This window comes from Dasypus novemcinctus, chromosome 3, assembly GCF_030445035.2.
Source record: "Dasypus novemcinctus isolate mDasNov1 chromosome 3, mDasNov1.1.hap2, whole genome shotgun sequence".
NCBI lineage: Eukaryota > Metazoa > Chordata > Mammalia > Cingulata > Dasypodidae > Dasypus > Dasypus novemcinctus.
This window is the reverse complement of record NC_080675.1, coordinates 37,224,430-37,245,027: the sequence shown is the minus strand read 5'-3', so window position 1 is coordinate 37,245,027 and position 20,598 is coordinate 37,224,430. Positions and strand designations below refer to the sequence as shown.

The 20,598-nt window shown below is 39.3% G+C and overlaps 1 protein-coding gene across 50 annotated transcripts in view; it reads left to right on the top strand.

Annotated features, from left to right (window-relative positions):
- Positions 1 to 20,598, top strand: part of SIPA1L1 (signal induced proliferation associated 1 like 1) — a 399,857-nt gene that overhangs the window by 306,194 nt on the left and 73,065 nt on the right. For all 50 annotated transcript variants that reach the window (XM_058293142.1, XM_058293172.2, XM_071213827.1 and 47 more), the window contains 3 exons: positions 2,322 to 2,479; positions 12,522 to 13,092; positions 13,687 to 13,961. In XM_058293142.1, coding sequence (XP_058149125.1) covers positions 2,322 to 2,479; positions 12,522 to 13,092; positions 13,687 to 13,961 — 1,004 coding nt within the window. The remainder of the gene's footprint in view (positions 1 to 2,321; positions 2,480 to 12,521; positions 13,093 to 13,686; positions 13,962 to 20,598) is intronic.

Genomic DNA, 20,598 nt, shown 5'->3' with positions numbered 1-20,598 from the left:
GGATATAAATTTTGTTATTGTCAATTGTTTTATTAACATAACACAGACCAGCTGCAGAATGAATCACATCCTCTTTCACAGAATTTAACCAAACACTGATCTAACACTTCATCACTTTAGGTTTGATTAAATCACAAAACTAGGTAGCAAAATTCTGCCTTCGATGATTACCAAAGTAATCATAAATATGAAGCAAAACCATGAATAAGCTATAACTTTGAAATAAACCTGTCTAAAGATAAATTCCTTCATCTGAACTATGTTTAAGATTTGTTTTATGCATATTCCAAGTTCTAGATTTCTCTGAGAGAAAAATAACATGCTAGTAAAATATACTAAACTTCTTACTCTGAACAGTCAGTATAAACAAAATTTTTAACAAGAATGTTAAACTGTGATCTTTAAAATGGACATAAAGGCTTATTCTACTTGATCACTCAGAGGTGAGATTTGTGGAGGTAAAAAACTTAGTAAAGAAAATAGATTGTTTTTTTTCTATTTAAATGGTTTGAAGGGCTGGACAGCAAGGTGGCAGTTAAATGGATAGATATCTAAATTATTTAATTTGACGGTCCAAGTCAGGCAAAAATGTTATAGTACTAAATCAGAATGAGAATAGTTGATACTGCTACATATTAAGACATTTTCATTCTCTAGCTGATCACCTAATTATTTTCTATGTAGATTACTTTATACTTAGAAAATACTGAGAGAAGTATCTTTTAAATCTTTTGTAGGAGTTTTGTCGTTGTTTTTGTTGTTGTTGTTTTTTAAAGAGCTACCAGGCATTGAACCTGGGACCTTGTACATGGGAGTTATACCCACTCCTCAGGAATTTGTTTTTAAATACTTTTTAAATTATATGTAGTGTAAAATGGGTAGAGGCATTTTTTTCTATTTGCGTCCTTTCATAAGACATTAATGTTACATATTAAACCATATTTTAAGAAAGAATGGTATTACAGGAAAAAACAATGACATCTGCATGAACATATAATAGACAAATAGTGTTTGTTTTCACTGTGTCCTACAACTTGATTAGATGTTTCATCTTTATTGGTATATTCTAAATAGTAATCAGTACAGACCAACCTTCATTTCAATAGCATCTGTTATACTATTTAGAAATGAAGTAAAACTCCTGTTTGGAATTTGAATTTGGGATGCTTAATAAAATTCCTAAGATTAAAAGTATATTTCCCAGGAGCAGAGGTAGATCAAGTGATTGGGTGCCTTCTTCCTCCCACATGGAAGGTCCCAGGTTTGGTTCTGGTGCCTCCTAAAAGGAAACTGAACAGAGTAGACAGCAAGCACAAACTAAGGTGGGGGGGGGGCTGAGGCATAAATTTTTGAAAAATGAAAGGGAGGGGGAAAAAGTACATTTCCTTAACATTCTAACTCCTAATTCTCAACCCTAATCTTAAAAGCTTTTGTTTTTCCCTGATGGCAACCAACACTAGATCCTTGGATTTTACTAGTGTGTAATTTGCTTACCGTAATGTTACTGAGTAGTTTAGAAAAACAACAAAACTTTATAAACGCAAAACCAGTTCTAGTGGATAGTTTAGGTAAATATCCTGTATTGAGTCTTCTTTCTTTAAAAATTTCCATGTAATAAATATGAGAAATAAAAATTTTGTTCAGTTTTTCTCTCTGCTATTGACTTAATCCATCTAATAAATGCCTTCTGAAATGACAGTAAGCTAGGATGATTTTGGGGTGCCTGAATTTGTGGGCCACCAACCCAAAATACCATTAATGTAAAATAGCAGGAGGTCTACTTAGGTAGCTTTACTATAATTAAAGAAGGTATCCTGAAATTTAACCTGTTTTTTAATTATTACAACATTCTGGAATGTTATTAATTCTTACATTACCAGCTGGTGCCACAGAAAAGTATATCTGAAAATGCCTTAGCCACATTTTCTTTAAATGAAGCCAATTAAACCAGAACATAAATTGCACTGTAATTACTTGAGCTGTACTTATCTCTAAAAATCTTCCCTATGGCCAGTTTCTTCCTTATGTGAAAATGGAACAAAACTGTTGTTATGGAAACTGAAGATTTGGAGATGCTGGAGCTTGGTGTAATATGCCAGATATTGGTTAGATCCGTTTGAATGGGCTGTATATTTTATGCAAATTTTAGAATATTCATTTCCATATTATTCCATGGAGGGAATAAGACAGGATAAAAATTGAAAATAACCCTATTGTGCACTGATTAGTAATGAATGTTTTGAAATTAGTTACATGAGGGAATTGTGGGTGGGGGAAGTAGAACTTTATCATTTATGTTGTTTATTTTTTTTTTCTTTTAGCTCCTACGCAAGCGGCACATTGGAAATGATATCGTAACAATAGTTTTCCAAGAACCGGGAGCACAGCCATTCAGCCCAAAAAACATCCGTTCGCACTTTCAGCATGTTTTCGTCATTGTCCGGGTTCATAGCCCCTGCACTGACAGTGTGTGTTACAGGTATTGGTGCTACCGCAGTGGCTATATGAACACTGGCTGACCCATCCAGCTCTCTGCTTTTTCCTTCAAGTGGCAGTGGGAAGTCCTTTACCATTTAACTTTGTCTTTAAACTGTGTACACGGGTGGCAACATTCACACAATGACGTAACCTGATGGCATTGATGTTTTGCAGGCATGTTGATTAGATGCCTGCCATCTCCATTTGCACCTCCCCCTTAGGGTCTTCCTCATCCATACCATCTGGTTACCAACTCATTACTCATACTGTTAATTATGTTTTGCTTTTGGTACAGCAGGAGCAGAGAGGAATGGTCATCATAAATAGAGAAATTCATTTTTCAACTATTTAAAAAGCCTGAAGCCTTCGCTAAATTCACTCTCATATTTCTGGCTGCTTTTAGAGGCATTTTTCTACCTGATTTAGCATTGGTGGAGAAATTGTTCCAGTGTCACCTGTTGACCTATTCTTATGAGTGTCAGAATTCACCAATCTTTCTGTAGAGATCTTGGCAGGAGTACTGGAGAGATTGGATGTTGAAGAGGATGGGCTTGTATGATTCTAGGTTGATAATAGCCTATAGTCAAGAGCATATGTAAGGATATTTTAGCATTTTAAATATCCTTTTTTTTAAAAAAATATTTATTTATTTCTCTCCCCTCCCCCACCACCCCGGTTGTCTGTTCTCTGTGTCTATTTGCTGTGTCTTCTTTGTCCACTTCTGTTGTTGTCAGCAGCACGGGAATCTGTGTTTCTTTTTTTTTTGTTGCGTCACCTTGTTGTGTCAGCTCTCCATGTGTGCAGCACCATTTCTGGGCGGGCTGCACTTTCTTTCGCCCTGGGTGGCTCTCCTAACGGGGCGCACTCCTTGAGCATGGGACACCCCTGCGTGGCACAGCACTCCTTGTGAGCATCAGCAATGCTTATGGGCCAGCTCCACATGGGTCAAGGAGGCCCGGGTTTTGAACTGCAGACCTCCCATGTGGTGGACAGACACCCTAACCACTGGGCCAAGTCTGCCGCCAAAGATCCTTCTAATATGAATCCTTTCAAAATAGGAAATTTTAGCATGTCTTTCCATCCCTAAAATTTGGAAGGTTAGGTTTTGTTAATTTTGGATATTTATTTTATTTTATTTTTTAGGAAGTATCAGGGATTGAACCCAGGACCTCATACATGGGAAGCAGGTGCTCAACTGCTGAGTCCATTCATGTCCCATTGAGTATTGGTTTTTTCGTTTGTTCATTTTGATTTTAGGAGGTTCCAGGGTTCCAGCCTGGGACCTCAAACATGGGAAGCAGACACTCAACCACCTGAGCTACATCTACTCCCCATGGATATCTATTTTTGAAGTAACATAGCTACTGACACAGAAAATGACCAACACAGACTGGTTTTAGGTTGTGAGATCCACAGATGTCATAACACTAAGGGTAATGCAAGTTAATAATAAACGTAGTTCAGGGAGCAAAACAACTAATGGTTACTTTGGACTACTGCTCCTGTTCTGGCTGCCACCATCCATGTGCTACATCCCAATAGCTGCTTTTGTTGATCTCTTATTGTAAGTCCAGCAGTATTCTAGGCACCCTTCATGTGTTACCTCATTTAATCTTTTTTTTTTTTTAAGATTTATTTTTTATTTATTTCTCTCCCTCCCCCCTCCCCCCAGTTGTCTGTACTCTTTGTCCATTTTGCTGTGTGTTCTCCATGTCTGCCCGTATCCTTGTCAGCGGCACTGGAAATCTGCGTCTCCTTTGTTGTTGTTGTTGCCTCATCTTGCCGCATCAGGACACCCCCGCGTGGCAAGGCACTCCCTGCACGCATCAACACTGCGTGTGGGCCAGCTCATCAAGGGCCAGGGAGACCCTGGGTTTAAACCGTGGCCCTCCCGTGTGGTAGGCAGACACCCTAACCATTGAGCCAAGTCCACTTCCCTCATTTAATCTTTAAAACCTGTGAGCTAGGTACTGTTATATCCCTATTTTCAGAGGAGGAAATTAAACACAAGAGGTCAGGTAACTGACCCAAGGTCTACTGACTAGTAATGCGCAGAGTTTATATTCAGATGCTTAATTCTGATTGTAGAGCCCAGTCCCTTCGCTTCTCTGCTGTGCTGCCTGCTCATATGCCTTGGGAAGCCGGGGCTTTGCAGCCCTTGCTCCTGACATACAACTATTCAAGAGCTTCTTGGGTGCCAAACCCATAGGAAAGCTCAGGACCAGAGAGGTCAGTTTCCTGTCTTGGGACAGAAACCCTAACAGTGGAAACCTAGATCCCTAGATCTGAAACCTCTTCTCAAGGATGTAGCCTTTGAAAGCTATTTTGGTTAGGTATAGAATGAAAGAATAAGCATAAAACTTCTGACTCTAATTGGGGTGAATAACGATTTGCATTTAGAAAATATTCCCTAAACAACTGAAACGTGCTATTTATTGGATTTATGCAAAGGATTTCATCCTACTTTATAGATAGAAAGCTAAACCCTTTTTGAAGAGGCACTAGGAAATTTGAGAGGTGGTATGCTGTGCAGTTTCCTTTAAAGAGAGACTCTTCAAGCTTCTGTCTAAATCAGTGCTGCCCAATAGAAATACAACACGTCACATATGTTATTAAGTTTTTTCTAATAATCAGTTTTTAAAAAATAAAGATAAATAGGAATACCTCAGAGATAACGTGGATTCAGTTACAGATCACTTCAATAAAGAGAGTCTTAACAAATTTTTTGGTTTCCCAGTGCATATAAAAGTAATGTTTACACTATACTGTAGTCTGTTAAATATGCAATAAGGTTATATCTGAAAAACTATGTACATACCTTAATTAAAATATACCACAGAGACGTGAAGGATAAGCACATACTTGGGAAAAAATGGCACTGATTGACTTGCTGCACACAGGGTTGCCACAGACATTCAGTTTGTAAAAAAAAATGCAGTGTCTGCAAAGTGCAATAAACGAAGTATGCCTTATTTTCTTTAACCCAGTAATATATTTTATTTATCCAATATGTCCAGATATCCTCATTTCAGCCTATAATCAACATTTAAAATTACCAATGAGATATTTTACATTTTTTTATACTGTCTTTGACACCTTAAGTGCATTTTAGGCTTACTGTATACCTCAATTAGGATACTAAATTTCCCTTGGATATATTTGATTTATATTTCATCAAAATTTCAGTTGAAAAGGTAGATACCTAAATTGTTCTCCAAACATATATTTTTTTAAAATGGTCCCATAACTGAATTACTGATTTTTTAAATTTAATATAGTTTAATATAATTGTTTATTCCTTATTGTCACACTAGTTACCTTTCAAGTGCTCAAGAGCCACAGATGTGGCCAGTGACCACCATATTGGATAGTCCAAGTCTGAGGAGATTGATAAGGAAGGAGGAAAGGTGTCTTAGCCTTCTTCAAGACTTTGCCAAATAAGGAGGTGATACCTGTTTTGTTCTTACCACCCTCCGTCCCTGAAATACATGATTTTTGTTGTTTCTCTCTTGTTTTCTCACCTGTTGCCTGGGGGGGCCCCTATTTTCAACCCTACCATGTGGCACAGGTGTCTTTACAGTAGGACACCAAGCACTCCTGCTCAAAACATGTGGACTACTCTGGACTTTCCTAGTTGCCAAGCCTTTCTGAAGACTGCTTTATAAACTGTGAATTTTGGCCTTTTAAAATTGAAGAGAACATACCAGTGTGTAATATCACTAAAGAAATCACAAGAAAATGAAGTGTAGTGATCGTTTCCTATCCTGAAGTTTAAGTATCATTAATTATTCTGTGTCCTTCTCAGATGGGCTTGTCCCCTGAGGTACGTGGCGATGTCAGGAGGTGTTTGAAGGCACAGAATAAATAAGGTGCCTCATCTTGGGTGAGAGGTTGTAGAACAGCTTATTTTCTCATGAAAACAAATTATTATTGAATCTGAATGGAAAGTTTTTTATCAATCTAGGAAAGTTTTTTATCAATCTAGGACTTTCACCCCTGAGTTTTTTTTCATACCCCCCAAATACTCCCCAAACTGTTAGGGATGTAAATTTATTGTAGGCCTCTTCCATTAGGGGTACTTAAGTGGAGGGAGTTTAGAGATGCAGTTATTGATACTAACTTTGTATGTCTAATTTAACTTTATGCCCAAATGATATAGCTAGAGTAATTAGATGTTTTTCATCATTTAAAACCCTTGTTCCAAACTTTATCCATTGTGAGAACTCATATTTGTGTTCTGAACTAATTGATGCCTGAACTGTGTGGCAAGTGTACAAGTTGTTTTCTTGAAGAAGCTTTTTGCTATAAGAGTGAGGAGAAGTATAGATTCAATATTGGCTGAGGTTATATGGAATATTTAAGTGAGAACAATGAGATTTGGTATGTGTTTAAAGGACAGAGGGATGGAATTCAATGGGAAAAATAGAACTAATTCTAGGAATGGGCAATGATAAGTACAGAAATAGAGTCAGGTATAAAGATGAAAAGTACAAGTAAGTACTGTATGCAAGATAATTAGGTAGAGGAGGCCTTGGAATGCTAGGCCATTGAAGTAACACCATATAAATACAGTTTTAGGAAAATTTTTCCAGCATCAACATGTAAGATAATTTGTATACAAAGAGACCAATTTGGAGACGATTATTGTTATCCACTTTTTTTCCCAACCATTCTTTATCCAGCACTCAACATATATGTTTTAGGTACTGTTCTAGGCCCTGGGGATATAACAGATGAAGAACAGAAGATCACTATCCTCCTAGATTTTACATTCTATTGGATCCCCAGATGAAACCAAGAAATAATGTTGTGTCATACCTTCTTGTGGGATGTAAAGTTTGTATAAGAAAAATCCAGCTATTCCAGACTAATTACAGAGGCCAGTTAACCTTGAATAGTCAGTACATAGCCAAGAATTCAGAGCTCAGTCTCTAAGTCTATGTGCTAAAGCTTATGTACATAACTGGTGAGAGCTCTCCAGTCTCTATTATTTTATTTCTATAATTACAAGTTTATTTATCTGGTCGCAGTTGATAGAGCAGATTAAAAGCTACAAATAAAAAGGATGACAAAGCTGTTAGTGGCAAGCATATACTGAAAATATTAATAAGTGATTACTGACAGGGAAAATGCTGAAAAACTAACATAAAAGATAAAAATTTGATAAGCATAGCAGCCTGGGGTCATTTGGTTTGGGGGAAGACAACTAAATAAATGTCCTTCACTGTGAGGGCCTCATTTATAAAAACAATGTAATATATCATGATTTTTCAACATTAATGAATTAATCTAGGTATTGATCATCAAAGACTGCAAACATCATAAAAAGAGATCAATGCATGCACTCATAAGGAAAGAACAGAACTCCACCTGTGAATTAGTCTTGCTTCCCCAATCCAAAAAAATTGAACATGAATCTGATCAAGTTTCTAGACAAGCCAATTTATAGGAAATATGGAAGACAGAGACACAGAGGAACATGTTTTTTGTCAGCAAAATGTGTAAAATAAATGATCCAATTTCTTCAACAAATAAATCACAAGAAATAAGAGAGAGAGTGAGAAAGATGGAGGGGACTTTTTAGACCTAAAATATTGTTTAAATAAACTAATCAATCACAATGTATGCTCCTTACTTGAATCCTAATTCAGATGAAAAGATATCTGGACATCTTAAACAATTGGAAATTGGAACATTGACTCAATACTTCATGATATGAAAAAAATATTTTTAGGGAAGTAGACTTGGCCCAATGGATAGGGCGTCCGTCTGCCACTTGGGAGGTCTGCGGTTCAAACCCTGGGCCTCCTTGTCCTGTATGGAGCTGGCCCACACGTAGTGCTGATGCGTGCAAGGAGTGCCGTGCCATGCAGGGGTGTCCCCCACGTAGGGGAGCCCCACACGCAAGGAGTGCGCCCCGTAAGGAGAGCTGCGCAGTACGAAAGAAAGTGCAGCCTGCCCAAGAATGGCGCCGCACACACGGAGAGCTGACACAGCAAGATAACGCGACAAAAAGAGACACAGATTCCCATGCAGCTGACAACAACAGAAGCGAACAAAGAAGAACACGCAGCAAATGGACACAGAGAACAGACAATTGGGGGTGGGGGGGAAGGGGAGAGAAATAAAAATCTTAAAATTTTTTTTTTTTTAGTTTCTAAACTAGTGTAGTTATAAGTGGTTGTTGTAATAACCCCAAGTCTTAAAAACAAATATTTGTTATAGTCAGTACTATCTATGTTTAGGAAGCTTCAAATACATATTACTCGTCTCCGAAAGTGTTAAATTGTAGTCAATACTGTGTTTAGGAAGGTAGAAATATATGTTACGCCTTTTGGAAAGATTTCCATACTCAGTGGTTAAAATGTAATAAATGTTGAAAGGAGTTAGTATGAAGTAGTGCAGAAAGCACTTGGAATCAGACCAGATTGTTAAACCTCTCAGATCTTAAATCTCCCTTGCTGTGTGGTAGAAGGTTGTTTGACATCTACTTAAGATGTCTTAAGTAAAGTATCTAGTGTAGGCAGGTAATGTGTGTTCACATTAAAAACCTGTGTCCTTCCTTTTCTCTTCTCTTGAGTAAAAATAAATAAATGTCTAAGCTTCAACTAGGAAAGAAAAAAATTAAAGTGGGTCAAGTAGTGGAAATTTCTTTCAGGCCATCTATCCAAGTCAAAATTAATCAGCATCCCCATTGTCTAATGCAGCTAACCTTTCTAAAGCAAAAATATGATTATGTCACTCCCTGCTCAAACCCCCTTTAAAGTCCAGGCTCCCTAACCTAGCCAACTGTGTGGGGCACTTCAGGGTTGACCTATCTCAGCCTCCACCAGCCTCTCTTACTGTCCCACAGGCCCACCCTACCTCACTCTTCAGCCTTGTGGAGCTACTAACAGCTCTCCAGAACATTCCCTGCTCTGTACCTGCGCGGAATGCATGCTGCTCTCTGGGCTGGAATGCCTCTTCTTACACATATCCCACCTCCTTTATCTGATGAATTCTTGCCTTCATTGTCTCCGGGAAAGCTCCCCTAATCTTTCAGGACAAGAGGAAGTGGCTTTCCTATGCGCTGCCCCTAAGGACTCTGAGGGAGCTCCCATTGGACTTTGAGCTACTGGAGGGCTGAGCCCAGTAAGTGCTCGTGCTTGATCCCCAGCACTAGCATAGTGCATAGAGTACATTGCGTAGAGCACTTTTGGTGAAACTGAGTTTGAGGAGTCCTGACTTCTCCAGGGCCCCTTCCACTTCTGACTTTGCATAACTTTTTCAGCCTCCGAGATGACCAGTAGAACAACCCACTCCTAAACAGGTAAATGAGACATGGCTGTAATTTTAAAGAATGTATTGTTTCTAAGAAGATACAAGATTGCAAACTAGGCTAACATAATTGTGGCCAAGCAGAGGCCTTTGGAATTTGCCATTTAAAATAGCAAGAACCATTTATAATGAATACATCTTAAGTATCCCAGTAATAGCACATTGAAATTCTAGAAAAGATTATTTTCTTATGGAGGCAAAAATATTCCTTCCATTTCTCTAAAACCAGGCTCTATTTTCAAGTTCAGAATTTGTGGCATCTAAATTAATGACCTTTTAACTTTGTAGGAAACCTTGAAAGTTAGCATTTACCCAAAACACAGCCATTTATTTGAAAAGAACATCCTAGGGTAGCATCTTCCACATCTTCTTCTGTAAGGATTCTATTTCTAAATGATGCAAAGCTGATTTTAGTGTCTGTATCATTTATCTCCCTACCATGGTGAGTCATTGATAATTACATGTTAAGGATTTAGTTCTTTGCCTAACAATTCATTCTAATTATTGGTGAGTTTTCAGTACATTTGTCTAAAGTCCTGTCAGTTAATAAATAGATCTGTAGAAAGCCAGTGAGTTTGAGGGAAGTAGATGGACAGTGCTCACATTCACACCTCCTGCTAAGCATTTTCCCTCCTTATTTAAAATAAAACCACATCTGTTTCTTGAGAAAGAATAATGATTCCAAGTGAAATTAGCAAGAGGAGAAGAAATTGTCAATTTTAAAGTGAATGATATTAAGTGTTTCTGATTCCTCATAGTTCTTTTAGAAAACCTAGCAAATCTGGATTTTGGCATCTTTGGCTTGATTTTTAAAAGTAATAATAACATGATCAAATTAAAATTATACAGCTGTCAGCATTGAAGCCAGACATTTCACAGTAGAAAAGAAAAATTACCTCCCTAATACTGGTATAATTAGGCTGTAATGTATACGAAGGTTTCTGTGAATTCTCTTCTCAGGTTAGAAAATGGAATGTTACCTGCCACTTCTCTTTGTCATGAAGTGAACTACTGTCATTCTTTTTTTTTTTTTTTTTTTAATAAACTTGTGAAAACCAAAAAATACTCCATGGCATCTTCTACATGGACAGTGCAGATGTCCATTTCACTAAGAACAGAATTTGTATCCTGAGGTTGCTGCCTTTTATTTACCCTAATTTCACAAGAAATAATCCTTTATTTTTTGAAAAGCAAAGCCAAATATCTCAAAATAAACCTTTCTGAAAATAAATAAAAATTATTGCAAAACAAACCAAGCAATCTTTGAAGAGTTTCATGATTTAATTTGAAAGATGCCCACTCTCTGATGATGTCCTTAATATTCTAGGATTTCAGAGAGGAGATAAATGAGGAAATAGATTTTGCAGTGCTTCCTTAATACTTTGTACAATTGCATAACTGGTTCACTTTTACATTAGAAGATAATTTGGAAAGAAGACTTTTTGATGTGTTAGAATCGTTTCCAGCCATCTCAGCTAAGACAGGCAAACTTCACTGAGGCTCTCAAATAAGATCTTAGAACATAATAATACACAACTTCTCCATTTCCATTTAACTTCTGTTGTTTTAGGGAAAACTTTATTTTTTTTTCCTTTTGAGATTAAAAATAATAGGGTTTTACAGATTTTGTATGGTCCTTTCCTTGTACCCATTTTTAGTAATATATCTCCATGGAGAAGAAATGACCAGAGCAGGCTCTTTGAAATCAGCCTGCTTAAAGTAATGCATAAAGGAAAATATTTTTCTCACAAACTGTCAGAGTCAAATACCAAAAGGAGAGAGTTTAGACGGAAGAATAGCTGTGTAAAAAAAAAAAAAAAAAGATTTTAAAGCACTCTTGCTATTCCTATAAAAAATCATCATTTTATTACTTGCTCAAATTCTAATTTTTCATTTTGAAATGTTGCTTTTAACCTGGTTGCATAATAGCTCACACGTAGGCCCACAAATATTTTTTAATTTTACTAAAAAAATTTTTTTTGCAGTTTTTTTCTTCTTTATTTTCTTTTAAATGTTACATTAAAAAAATATGAGGTCCCCATGTACTCCCCCACTCCACCCACCCCACCCCTCCCACATCAACAACCTCTTCCATCATCGTGGCACGTCCACTGCACCTGGCGAATACATTCTGGAACACTGCTGCACCACATGGCCAGTGGTCCACATTGTAGTCCACACTCTCCCCCAGTCCACCCAATGGGTTACAAAAGATTTTAATCCATTCCTTTTATGTCATGTACTATTTGATATTTTCATTATGAACTGTCTGCTTACGGATATTGTATCTAAAGTGGAGAACTCATTTGTATTCTGACAAAATCTATGCTTATTCTCAGATTATGTGACTAGATCACCTCTTGGAAAGAATCAGTAGATTCTTTAAAATGTTATTTTTTATGCAGAATATTATAGTTTTTTTTTCATAGAGTTATGTTTCATTTACTATGTGCTAAAGAAAAGAGTTTTTTATTTTATGCTTTTGGAGTATTTTTATGTCTAGCAAAATTTTGTATTTCACAAATCTTACAAATGATTGAAAGTAAAATCGTCCTCATGTCCACATTTCAGCAGAAATGTGTATTGTTTCTTGTGTAAATGATGAGCACTTATTTTGTTTCTAAAGTATAGCTTTGTCTTTGGGAAAGTGTATTTTTATCTTAATACTGTAAGACTGAGAAGTATTGACACGTCTCTTTCTCTTTGACCTTTGCTTTGTCTCTTAGTGTTGCTGTCACCAGGTCTAGAGACGTGCCTTCCTTTGGGCCTCCCATCCCCAAAGGGGTCACCTTCCCTAAGTCAAACGTATTCAGGGACTTCCTTTTGGCCAAAGTAATTAATGCAGAAAATGCTGCTCATAAATCAGAAAAGTTCCGGGCCATGGCAACTCGGACCCGCCAGGAATACCTGAAAGATCTGGCAGAAAAGAATGTCACCAACACCCCTATCGATCCTTCTGGCAAGTTCCCATTCATTTCTCTGGCCTCAAAGAAGAAGGAGAAGTCCAAACCATATCCAGGAGCTGAGCTCAGTAGCACAGGAGCCATTGTGTGGGCAATTCGGGCCAAAGACTACAACAAAGCCATGGAAATTGACTGCCTTTTGGGAATCTCCAATGAGTTTATCGTCCTCATTGAACAAGAAACAAAGAGCGTGGTTTTCAATTGTTCCTGCAGAGATGTGATTGGGTGGACTTCAACTGACACCAGCCTCAAAATCTTCTATGAGCGAGGGGAATGTATTTCTGTAGAGAGTTTCATTAATGAGGATATCAAAGAGATTGTCAAAAGATTGCAGGTGAGTCTTTTCCTTCCACTAACCTTCACGCAATTTTCCTTTCAATTAAGGCTTCCAATACAATCTAGAGCCAAGATACTGAAGCTTGTACTGTTTTATTGGCTTCCCTAAAAATTTCCTTGATGTGTAGAAACAAAGAATTTATCTCACACTTACGTTTTATAGAAAATAAATAGCAGAACAAGTGGGGAGACACATTTACTGTGTGTGTGTCTTGGAAATCTGTTTGCATGTGACCCAATTCTACTTCCTTGGTGACTGATGTTACTGACCAGCCAAGCTGCTCGAGTTGTTGGAAGAAGTCATTTGATCGTCTCCTGCCTTGAATTTTCTTAAGGGTGAAATGGGTAGCAGAATATAGTTTCTCTTTTCTAGCAACCTTCTGAAGGTCTCTGTTGGAGGTTTTCTTGCATCTTTGGGGAAACCATTGAGCTCTTTTGGATGCAACAGAGGCCAGTGAATGATAAATAAGAGCACTTCAGCTGACAGTAGGACATTCAGACATAACTCTGCTTGCAGTGTTTTTCTGGTTACATGTCTACCATTTAATACCCCATTGCATTAAGCCATGGTATTTTTTGTTTCCTTGTCTAGTTTGTGACCAAAGGTTGTGAATCAGTAGAGATGACTCTGCGGAGGAATGGGCTAGGACAGCTTGGCTTCCATGTCAACTATGAGGGCATCGTGGCTGACGTGGAGCCCTATGGCTATGCCTGGCAGGCAGGGCTGCGTCAGGGCAGCAGGCTGGTGGAGATCTGCAAAGTGGCAGTGGCCACTCTGAGCCATGAGCAGATGATTGATCTCCTGAGAACATCTGTCACAGTGAAGGTCGTCATCATTCCTCCCCACGATGACTGTACCCCACGGAGGTAGGTCTGAGTCAGCAGCTGTGAGCCTGGCACTCCAGGGACGAATTTTGTGCCATGAAGAGTGTCTTCTAGTGAGGAGGTTGGTAGGGTATTGAATGAGCGGTAAATAACACGTGATGCTAGAAAATCCTATCCATTGAAACTCTGGCTTAGGACACAGCTCCCATTTACCATGGGGCAAGAGCAGCTGTAAAGAATGACTACCTTGGACCATTGCCAGGGTTTATGCCTCTAGATTTTATAAAGTTGCTGTTACAGATAAAAGACGTGTAGTAATAACCTTCCCAAGTATCTTGTTCCAGTAGCTGAGAGACATTGAAACCTTAACATTAAAGGAGCTCAGTGTCTCAAACTGTTACCTGGTTGATTGTTTTGTTTTATGTTCCATGACACTTTTTTTTTTTAATACTTATTTTATTTATCTCCCCTCCCTCCCCTCCCCATGTCTGCTCTCTCTGTCCATTCGTGGTATGTTCTTTGTTCGCTTGCATTCTTGGCAGCAGCGCACCAGGAATCTGTCTCTTTTTGTTGTGTCATCTTGCTGCGTCAGCTCTCTGTGTGTGTGGCACCACTCCTGGGCAGGCTGCCCTTTTTTCACGTGGGACATACTCCTTTGCACATGGGGCACCCCTACTCAGGGAACACCCCTGTGTGGCACGGCATTCCTTGTGTGCATCAACACTGTGCATGGGCCAGCTCACCACATGGATCAGGAGACCTTGGGTTTGAACGCTGGACCTCCTATGTAGTAGGTGGGCACTCTTGTCAGTTGAGCCAAATCTGCTTCCCTCCATGATACTCTTATTCTTGTATATCTCATTCGTGTCCAATTGCTGTTCCATATTCAAAGCATTGTTTTGACTACTGTTATCTCAGCTGAGAGAACTGAATGTGACTTACTTAATGTTTTCTTAACTGTACCCGCACGTGCTGGGAATTGGCTTTGCACGAGCTGGTTCTGTATATGCTGCTTTGGCAGTTTGGTTCCCACCTTGGTCCCCACCTTTTCCCAAACAGCCCAGGAACTCCTGTCCCTCCCAGCTTCTGCTAAACCGGCAGGGGTGTTTAAAATTTCATTTCATTTTCTTGTCTCTTTGCGGGGGAGGGGGGAAAGATCCTTGATTGAACAAATTTAACCAACTCTCTTTTCTTCTTTGAGCATGTTCATTCTGTTTTTTTCTAGTTTTTTCAATTTATCAGTTTTCTTTGAACCCATTATTTTCTAGAAGTATGTTTTAAGCTTTGGAAGTTCTTAGGCCTCATAAAGCCAAGGCAATGATGACAATTAAAATGTATTTCTGTTCTTCAAACCACTGGTTACAGACCAGACTGCACTTGGGATAGTATTTTGTAGTCCTCCTTATCCCGTAGATGGCACAGGATTATGTGCTTTCAGATGACTGGATTTCCCTCAAAACCAAAATATTTTATTTCACCTATTTTCAGGGGGGAGGAGAGAGGAATAGTTTGAAACTGCCTTACCTATATACCCTGCCTTGGTCTACCAAGTCTAAAGAACCTTGAGTCCTTTCTGGGTTCATCATTGTGTTGTGTGATTTAAGAGTGACTCGAAGGAGATCAGAAAGGCAGGGTCTTCCTCTCAGCATTCTCTGTACCCCTCCCATATGTCTGCTAGTGCTTGGTCACTCCAAATTGTCTACTCTATTCCTGCTAAACAACCAACAGTAAATGGGAAGACAGTCAAGCCTTGTATATTGTCAGCCTTAATTATACACAATACAGAGTTATAGACACGAATCTAAGGACTACTCAAAAATGAAGCCCATAGGGAAGCAGACGTGGCTCACCTGAAAGAACATCCACCTACCTTATGGAGGATCAAGAGTTCAAACCCAGGGCCTCCTGACATGTATGGGAAGCTGGCCCATGCGCAGTGCTGCTGTGCTCAAGGAGTGCCATGCTATGCAAGGCACCCCCATGTAGGAGTGCCCTACATGCAAGGAGAGCTGCCGCACGTGAAAAAGCGCAGCCTGCCCAGGAGTGGCACCGCACACATGGAGAGCTGACGCAGCAAGATGACACAATGAAAAGAGATGCAGTTTCCCAGTGCTGCCTGATAATGCAAGTGAACACAGAAGAATATACAGCGAATGGACACAGAGCAGACAACAGGGAGAAAGGGGAAAGAAAGAAATAAAATCTTTAAAATAAAAAAAAATGAAGCCCATAGATTTTCTGACACCATCTTATCTGCTCAGAGGTCTTTCTCCCTTATTGCTAGGCCTCTATATTTGTCTCGGGGAGAGGGCCAAAAATACAAGTTTGGGTAAGTTGGATGAAATGGAGCAACATGACTGACACTGAAATTAGGAGTAGTTATTATTAGAAAGATGAGTCAGAAGGCCTGGCCTCAAAAGTACATCTGTGCTAGGACACAGCTATAACTCGGGTTGAGCGCCTGCTTCCCATGTATGAGGTCCTGGGTTCAATCCATAGTACCTCCTTAAAAAAAATATATCTGTTATCTACAATGAAGTACTAACCCAGATATGCCTCCTGTGGTGTGTTGGTAAAAATAATTCATGTTAATATGTCAGGCCCTATAAAGAGCAGTTTTATGTATTAGTACATTGGATAACAACAACCCTACATTGTTGTTTTAGAGGAAACTGAGACTCAGAAGTTTTAGTAAATGCCTGAACTTATCTAGCTATTTAGGCAAATTTAGGTGAGGTTGACTTCAGAGCTTAAGCCCTTAACCTACTTTGTATGTTTGGGCACAAAACTCTTTCTCATAGGCCAGCATAAGCAGTGATGTGTTGGTAAACCAGCTCCCTGGGGGAGGGAGCCCTGCTCTGTAGTGGTTGCTGATTTCCATCTTGTAAATACTCCCACTGTAGCCAATTTCAAGCTGTCAGCGTGATGTCACTGATTGGAGAGTTGGGATGCATGTGCACAGTCAGCTCCTCCTCCAGCTCACCACTGCATGAAAAGCATTTGTCTTTTTTATGTTTTGTTTGTTTTGTTTTTTTTTCATTTAAAAAATTTTATTGAAGTACATCATTCATTCATGAACATATACAAACAGTAAGTATATAGTAAAAGTTGTGAACTTAACAAACATGCAGGGAAGCGCTGTGGCTCAATCAATTGGGCTCCCATCGACCATATGGGAGGCTCTGAATTCGTGTCCCAGGGCCTCCTTTTGAAGGCACGCTGGCCTGCACCCATGGAGAGCTGACAGCCTGCGCCTGCGAAAAGCTGGTGCAGCAAGATGGCGCAACAAAGGGAGGCAAGCAGATACAGAACGCACAGTGAATGGACACAGCAGACAGCAAGCAAGCCACAAGGGGGGGTAGATATAAATAAATAAAACAAAACAAAAAAACAAAAAAGAATAAACCAAGATGCATAGCATCATACCAGTCTCCCATATATCACCCACCACCAATACCTTGCATTGCTCTGAAACATTTATTACAAACTATGAAAGAGCATTGTCAAAACATTACTACTAACTATTGTCCCTATCTTATATTTGTTGTATTTTCCTCAAACCCACCCTATTATTTCTTTATTCAAAAACCGTTTAATTTATCAAAAGTATATATTCAATGGCATTTGGTATAATTACAATGTTGTGCCCTCATCACTTCAAAGAAAAGAAGAAACAACAAAAAATAAAAACAAACACAAAAAAACCTATCCCTTAGTCTCTATCCTTTCCCTGCCATATGTAGCTCCTAATCTAGCTCCATCTCTTTAATTTATTTATATTTACATTTTGATTAGATGGAGTCTGACTGTAGTACTTTCTGTCCAGTTTCTTTTTATTTCTCTCCCCTTCCCCCCTTCCCCAGTTGTCTGTTCTCTGTGTCTATTTGCTGCGTGTCCGCTTCTGTTGTTGTCAGCGGCACGGCAATCTGTGTGTCTTTTGTTGCGTCATCTTGTTGTGTCAGCTCTCTGTGTGAGCGGTGCCATTCCTGGGCAGGCTGCACTTTCTTTCATGCTGGGCAGCTCTCCTTACGGGGCACACTCCTTGCGCATGGGGCTCCCCTAAGTGGGGGACACCCCTGCGTGGCACGGCACTCCTTGCACGCATCAGCACTGCGCATGGGCCAGCTCCACACGGGTCAAGGAGGCCCGGGGTTTGAACTGCGGACCTCCCATGTGGTAGATGGATGCCCTAACCACTGGGCCAAGTCCGCTTCCCTAGTTTCTTTCACTTAGCATGCTTCCTGTGCACTTTGTTTTAATCTCCCAGTGCCCCCAGTTTTCTGGAGCGCTCGTTGCCATCCTTTCCTACCTTCCTGTGTACCAGCATTAGGATGTAGGATGGGAAACAGGTGAAAGAGGATGCACAGCACAGCGGCAGGGTGTGGAGAGCCACACTCTCCCCCTTTCATTAGATCAGTTCCACTGTCAGACCTTCCGGGCATGCATGCAGTGATGCCACTGAAGCCTTTGAAGGACTGAAAGCCTTGCTGTCCTCCCCTCTTCAGAAACAATTTCAAAGGGAACAGTTGAAACATTAACACCTAGCTACAATTTTCAGCAAAATAAGAGAATGCTCTTTTGTCATTTTTTTCTTCTCCCCCACATTTCACACTCCCACTGCTGTTTTCCTAGCAACGGATGACTCTGTTCTTCGACTAGTCACTCTTCCTCCTTTGGCATCTGGTAGTACAGCTCCAGCATGAGGTATCATGGGCTTCCCCAAGACCCAGCTGCCCCTCAGGGTCCTGAGTGTGTGTAATTACAAATACCCAGGGCTCTGTATGTCCTCATGGGAGAGTCTTTAGTTTTAAAAAGTCAGTTAATAACAGGGGGAAAAAAGCTGGGTTTTAAATAACAAGTTCAAAATAGCACATTTCCCCTGTTCTCAAGAATTAAGCAGACCCCTCTAGGAATTGCTTCCAGATTTACAATGTTTAAAAGTAAAGAAGCTACAGAGAAAAAGAAAGCAAAATTTTTGAGCTCCTACTATGTGCCGGGTGTTTATTTAATCCTTGGGGCAACATGTCCAATAAAACTATGGGGAGAATGAGACCTGGGTTCAGTAGCTGCTCAAGAGCACATTTGATTAGCTAGAAGAGAATCATGATGGAAGCTCTGTGCCTTCTTTTTTCAATACCTAGGAATAAGTCTTCTCTCCCTCCTTAGGCTTCTTTGGCTTTATCAAACCGAATTCTGCTAACATCAAATAGACAGTTTCTAGTTATATATTAAGCTAATAGTAATATAACTGAAATAATAGACAATAGAGAAGATAATGTCTTGGACTTTAGGAGTCTTTTTAAGTCAGTTTTAGTATTAAGTGTTAGGAGCTTAAAAGACTATTTCAAAAAAAAAGTGTTTGAGCTAGAAGAAACAAAGAATCTGTAGGTGAAAATGACATATTTGACTTGCATTATCAATATCACTATTTATTTACGTATTTTCTGCCTTGATGCAAAATTGACTTGAAGCAGCACATTAAGGTACATGTACAGAACTACAAAATACAAACTCAGTAAAGGAATTTGGGGGAGGGGAAGAACATGACTTAAAGGAAAATTTCTGAGAACTTAGTCCCCACAATATGTATAATAAAGTAAATGATACTGGTTCCTAGCTTCCAGCAGAAAGAGGCAAAGCTGATATGATTCATTGAATTCACAAGGTAAAGCAGACCATTAATCAGGAGACGCAAACCTAGTCCTGTTTTTAAGGCTGAGAGAAAATTTCCCACAGATTATTGCAAATTTTTATTAATATTTCTTTGGCAAGCTATAATCTTACATAATATTTCTATATTCAAAGAGCTGGATGCTAGATAGTATGCCATTTTTAGTCAAAAGTAGAAGACTTCTAACCATACTATGGTAATATTCCTATTAACGACAGCAACAAAAATTGTTCCAATGGCTTGTTTTTGTCAGAAGTATCAGACTCAAAACTTGAAATTATTCCAAAGCCCAGTATCAGAAAAGAATGTTTATGACGTAAGAAAATGTTAAAAGTAATGTCAGATGTGTCATAAAGCATATTTTGTGAATTGCAGATCATAACTCAGGGTATAAATTTTGGGGGGAGCTTTACCAATGTTTTTGTTTGTTTTAAACAAACAAATGGAATAACAATATAATGAAATGAAAAGTATCAAACTAAGGGTGTAAATTTAACTGTATTTTTATTGTGCTATAGCAATATAAGATGTATTTTTGACAGAAGGTTGTGGTTGAAAAAGTGAAATCCACTGCCATTAAAGTATACAATGGGTAAAGAGGAGCCTTGGGCAACAGGGTCAGATTAAGATTGAGTTACGCTTTTGGGGAGTCAGAGGAAGTGATAGGGAAACCCCAGGGAAAAAATACCCACTCGAGGCTTGGGCTAAGACTGAGTGGGCAAAAACACCATGAGGTGCTCTTGTTTTTCCTGAGCACATGCTCCCAGAGCAGCAATATTCAAAAAGTAAGAAGACATTGTTGAGCAAGATGGCGGCTGAATAAGGAGCTCGAAGAGTCAGCTCCTGCACAGGGCAGTTAGCAAACACCCAGAGCTCTCTGGAGCTAGCTGAAACACCTGTTAGGGCGTTCCAAGAGACCAGAAGAGCACCCTGCAACATCCTTGAAGGAATGGAAGGAGCAGACTGCCCATCTGCAGAGAAGATTTGTAAGTAGGGTGCTCCACGCCC